At 39.6% G+C, this 6000-nt stretch overlaps 1 protein-coding gene across 1 annotated transcript in view; it reads right to left on the reverse strand.

The window, feature by feature from the left end:
- gpm6ab (glycoprotein M6Ab) overlaps nt 1-5580 on the reverse strand; it is a 41998-nt gene extending 36418 nt beyond the window's left edge. The window contains exon 1 of the mRNA XM_089005361.1: nt 5368-5580. Within this exon, the coding sequence (XP_088861487.1) occupies nt 5368-5404 (37 nt within the window). The 5' untranslated portion in view covers nt 5405-5580. The remainder of the gene's footprint in view (nt 1-5367) is intronic.
- Nucleotides 5581-6000: the final 420 nt, after the last annotated feature.

A 6000-nucleotide genomic window follows, 5' to 3' on the forward strand; every position in this document is an offset into this window, starting at 1 on the left:
AAAGCTAATGTATTATATTGCAGAGTTGTGTTCCACTTGCATTTTTACTCCCTTTTTCGGTTGATATGGCTAATTGAAAGAATGTGTTCAGTTGCTAACACAAAAGCAACCTCCAAAAGCACATTTCAAAGGAAGCCTGACAACAGTAAACCAAACGTCCCATACCGATCCATGAAATCCTCATCCTATATGCATGTGAGTGCATGCTCTGCTTGCAGGGCCTTTTGAAATTAGTTTATCTGTCAGTCAAAGTGTTCGCAACCCCAAATCCTTTTTCGCCTCTGTATTATTGTCCATGGCTCACACACTGCAAATCGGGCAGTGTACGGGTACAATAACACAATTGCCTTGATATCACTCATACTAAAATAGCCTCTGTCGTTTCTGATATAACGCAGCAACATACATTTATAATATAACATATTAACTGGATTTAACCCGAATTGGTGTCTATTCGTAAATAAAACCACCCCCCCATGTATTGATTGAAGTTAACTGATTAAGGTCCTGTTGTGTGCTGTACGATTGACTGGCAACCTATTCACGTTGGTCTCACAGGGCAGAGTTGAGGGTTTGTTTTCCTGTGTGTGTGTGTGTAGTGTGGGTGTGTGTGTGTGCGTGTGCGTGCGCGTGAGCGTGCGTGTGTCTGTGTGTGTGTGTGTGTGTGTGTGTGTGTTTTATGTGTTTGTGTGTGTGTCTGTGCGCATATTTTCACATCCATCCATCCACCTCCTTCTATTCACCCTGACTTTGTGTTCTTTGACAGCATCCCTGTGACTACAGGAGTATAAATTTTCCACGACTACAGTGATACTTCTGTTTACGAACCCCTTGGTTTACGACCTTTTCAGTTCACGTACATTGAATTTATGAAAATTTTACCTTGGCATACGAACTATTTTTTCGGGATACACACAGAGCTGCCACAATGAGTGATGTGTCGTTCACGAACGAGCCCGTTCTCCTCACAAGAAAATGGCAGCCGGCTTGTTTTGGTCCTCGATTCCCCACCCCAGTCGTCGGTTAAAGCCACGTAATTGGTCAAGAACGCAACAGTGAGCAGGTGGGGATTACAGACAGAGAGAGAGTAACGGCATTCTCCAAAAAACAAAATGGCAGCCGGCATTTTTTTGTCCTCTATTCCCCGCCCCCAGTCTTCGGTTGAAGCCATGTGATTGGTTAAGAATGCACCAGTGAGGGGGAGGTGGTTTAAACGTTAAAGAGACAGGCAGACAACAGAGAGAGAGTGACACAATGGAAGAAAACAGTGAAATTCTGACTTGTTTCAACTTCTATAGTTGAAAGGTAGAATGTAGACTGCAAGGTTAAAATTCCCATCAATCAGGCTCCACAAATAACCCGCAGAAGCCATCTTTACACTTACAAAATTAGAAAGAAAGAAGAAGGCTATGTTCCTCATCAAGTGTTTAATGCTGATGAGCCACTCCATTCCATCAAGCCATCAACGACCATCACAAAGGTAAATAAAACGACTTTATTATACAGTGTGGTATATTTCTTTAATTATAATACCATAGCACATTTATTATAAATAAAATAAGGTATATTTTGTGTAGTTTTCAGGCTTAGAAAATTAGAAAGTAGAAAATTATGTTTTATGGGGACCTGGCAACGGATTATTCTCATTTTAATTGTTTCCTATGGGAATTTATATTTTGAGATACACACTTTTCGCCTCACACAGTGTCTAGGAACCAATTAAATTTGTCAGCCAAGGTATCACTGTACAGTGAAGCGGTAGCCAATCAGGTACATTTTTTTAAAGATTTCTGTTCTCTTCTGTTAGCCTGGGGAAAAACCTGAAACTCAGAATAACAGATTGTTTCCTGTTATGCATCCAGCAAGCCTTTTCACTCCCTAATGTTCCCTTTTCATGTTAAGTATAATGAAACTACATTCAAACAGGGAATCTGCCATTCCCCCTTTCTCCTTTGTGAATTTCTATTCCAGCATTTGGTTTCCACTCTCACACCACCCTGCCAATGCTCTCCCGCTATGAGTGTGCTAAGTCGATTTTTATTGACTACGTCTTTATCAGTGGTCTGAATAATGAAATGGATGAGGCTGATAAAAGAGGTCGATTTTCATTTGTATCTCCCATGTCAGCGTTCCATCAGATTTGTTTAAGCAAATTGAAGCATTTGCAGAATTGCTTTTCAGCAAGTGAAATTACCACAAACTAGTTCCCTTTAAATATAACAGTCCCTTACGGGACTATCATAGTCCCAACAAAACATTGATTGTCCCTAAACGTATTCACATATTGTCTTTTCCAGCAGCATGACATCTGATGTCTGAAGTATCTTGTGTTCTTTCACTAGGTGATTGCACTACATTCCGGTAAGGGAAAGAGGAAATTTAAAACTGAAGTCTAGACTTAATGCATATCAAAATATTGAAAGTTACTTTCCTACAGTTGCTTTTCCAAACCTGCACAGCAGGCATTTTATGCAAAGGACAATCAATTTTAGTAGCATCAAACCAGCATGTGGTGGGTCAAAATAGAACTGTTTAAATGACTGTGTTAACAGGTTGCTCTGGTAGGCTTCCTGAGTAGTTCCTTAAAACCTGACTGTCTTAGCACAGAGAATTCGGACAGCATGAGAATCAGAATCATATTTATTGGCCGAGTATGTAGAACACACAAGGAATTTGCCTCTAGCAGAACACACTGCACTAATACAATGACAAGGAAGGACATATGGAAGGACATCCATTTAGTGAGGAATGCTTTCTCCAGTCAACAATAATGTCTACTATCTTAGGCCTGTTCAGTCCCAGGTTGCGCAGGTCCGACCAGATGTTCAAATTCAGCTGCCTCATTGATGAAGAAAAAATCTCAAGTGACATCCAGTTTAGAGCTGGATATATTTGGGTACAGTCATGTGTATATAGAGAACAAAGAAGAGTTGTTGAGATGATACACCCTTCATGGGTCTCTGTGCTGATGATGGCGGTTTTCTTGCATTATACTCTGTGGGTTTTCTCTGGATTCACCAGTTTCCTTGCACATTCCAAAGATATGCATGGCAGATTAGTGGAACACTCTAAATTTCAATTCTCAAACACATTTATGCCACGGGCCACATAACAGTTGCCTTGGAGGGCCATTATGAATGTTGGCAGACATCAAAAATAATAACTGACATCAAAAATCAGACATCAAAAATAGTAACTGTTATTGTCTATTACATAGTTTTGAAATTCTGGTTCAGACTTTAATTAGCATTGTGGAATATGACATGCTTTATTAGTTTATTTATTTAAAAAAAAAAAGAAACATTATTAAATGATGTGTCAGATCAGATCCGGCATAGCCCTTGACTTTTACACCTGTGCTCTAAATTGTCTCATGGTGTGGGTGTGAGCGCTGATGGTTGTTTGTCTGTATATGTGTGACCTTGCGCCTTATACGCAGGTGCGCCTTATATGTGAAATAATATTGAGCCACAACAGGTCTTGCAACTACTGTCAGCAGCCAGTGACTCAATTTCCCCTGTAGAACAAGTAGTGGATAATGCCAGCGTCTACTATAGCGCCCTATAATGTTGTGTGCCTTATATAAAAAAAAAACTACAAATATAAAAATTTGGAAAACTACAAATAGAAAACTAGAAATATAAAATACACCAATCATTGGGGGTGTGCCTTCTACTCACGTGTGCCTTAAACACCGGAAAATACGGTACTATTGCTGTACAGTATCATTTTTTTTGAATTTACATTCAGTTGTTTTTCCATCTTCCGCCGTCCACTTGAAGATGTAACAAACCGACAAAAAAGGAGAGATTTATACATCCAAACAACAGACAAGCTACTGGACAGTGCGGATTGTCTCTTTTCTACCTCCATCTTAGACTCAAGACACAATGATCAGAAAGAGCGCAGACAAAATGAACATGGCAAACAGGTGGAGCATAAAATGGGTGAGGAAAAAAAACATTCAGCTGGTGCCATAAATGACTGACACTCTCATTAGATTCCAACTACTTCAAAATGGAACAAAATCATTGCGATGCTGTAAAATCTTGTTCAGGTGTAGTTATTATGCTGTTCCGTTCGATTCAGGCTGCCTTGGTGGGGAGGGGTTTTTATGTGGGCGTAGGCCCTGCAAAATATCCATTGTTGGGGTTAAATCCTTTTCCAATTTCGACTAAACAGAGGGCAGAGTGACCGAACGAACAGGATGCTCAACAAAAGATAATTACACTTAAATCAAACCCTAACCACAAATGTGATTGGCCATAACAGATTCCCCTCGAAAAAAGATTCAGGAATTCCATGACGCAAACATCTCGATTCAGATGTCAAAAATTGAAATGTAATGATGAATGCATATGCAATGACACAAATTCAAATACTTTAGTTATTCACTTAATCGGTGTGACTGGAATATGTTATGTTTCAATCTAGGGATGCAATGAAAAAAATGGACACACCCATTTTGATAGATGACAACAAATAGCGTTTACTGTAAAAACACAAATATTGCCAAGAATAATGATTGATAAATTAATGATAGGGTAAATAAACGTTGTGATAAAAAAAACAACAACATAAAAATAAGAAAACAAAATGGATGAAAGGTTATAGAATGGGAAGCAATGATGGTTTGGAGCAATGAAACAAAAAAAGAACAGATCGCAAAATGCAGCAACATCGAGATAGACAGACAATCTCAGCAAATCCAGACAAAAAAAAGATAAACCGTCCCACATTCTGATCAAAACGAGTGAGGGGCTTTCACAGCAGGACAGAAAATGGAGGGAAGGCAGGGGAGGGGGACACAGAGAGCCAAAAACAGGAGCCATGTCGAGAGAGGAGAAGAAAAGGAGCTCAGACACGCGTGAAGCGGTAACAATAGAGTCTAACAAAGAAAATCCCAACAGGGGTATCAATCACTGCTCCACTTTGCTTCAACGTTTTCCCCCCTTTCCACTAGTATGTTGTTCGTCCTCAAATCCAGAAATTCCTTCCGTTGGTCCATCCAACAAAACAACATTGTCCCTCCAGAGTCTGCCATTTCATCTCATTCTCAGCTTCATTATCCATTCATCAAAAGACACAGAATCCGGATGCATGTTCTGCAGTATCGTAGATACTGGTCTCCTAATGATTACAGCCCCTGGTAAATAATTAAAAAAATATTCTAAGAGTAAAAAAATACTATTGCCACAAAATATTTTTACCATGAAAAATATACAGTGTATGTGATGTTTTTTTATCTAGATGATGGTGTTTCTGCCCATAACACTAACATCTTCTTGGGAGGATGGCCAGAACAATGAAATAATGTACACCAATAAATGAGATGTAAATAAATAACACATTTCACTCATTTCCTACCTTTCTGGCTTTGTGATTCATCCATGTTTTCCTCCATTCTTGCAGGCTAAGAATCCTTTTGTGTCAGTGTCAGTGAAACGGTTTAAAGCTCCTTGCTAGCGCTCAGCACTCTGCTCTTGTGCGTATATGTGGGAGGCTGTATGTGCATGCGTGTTTGTGTTTTTCTCCTCCTGCAGATGATGGAGGATCGGGGAACTCCTGCTTTCAGCACTGTCTCTCTGCATTTGGGCTTCTCTTGTATCCTTTCTTAGGATTTATCATCATAAGCACCTCACTATGTAGGTACACTAATGGCTGAAGAAATATATACTGTATCACTATTGTATAATAGGTAGCAATCGTTTAATATTTCTGATTGGTTTTTATTGAAGACTATATCAAACGTGTAAAAAATGCAAATGAGCCTATGCCTTCAACCTATTTATTCATTCGATGCCCACAAACAGGAGGTTGACCATTACACACATTGAAACACACACACACACACACACACACAAGCACACACACACACACACACACACACAAGCACACACACACACAGACACACACACACACAGACACACACACACACACACACACACACATGTGCGCACACACACATCATTTCAAAATGGTGTGGCATCTGCAACATAA

The sequence above is a fragment of the Hippocampus bargibanti genome, linkage group LG10 (genome assembly GCF_051943395.1).
Source record: "Hippocampus bargibanti isolate YZ-2025 linkage group LG10, ASM5194339v1, whole genome shotgun sequence".
Taxonomy (NCBI): domain Eukaryota; kingdom Metazoa; phylum Chordata; class Actinopteri; order Syngnathiformes; family Syngnathidae; genus Hippocampus; species Hippocampus bargibanti.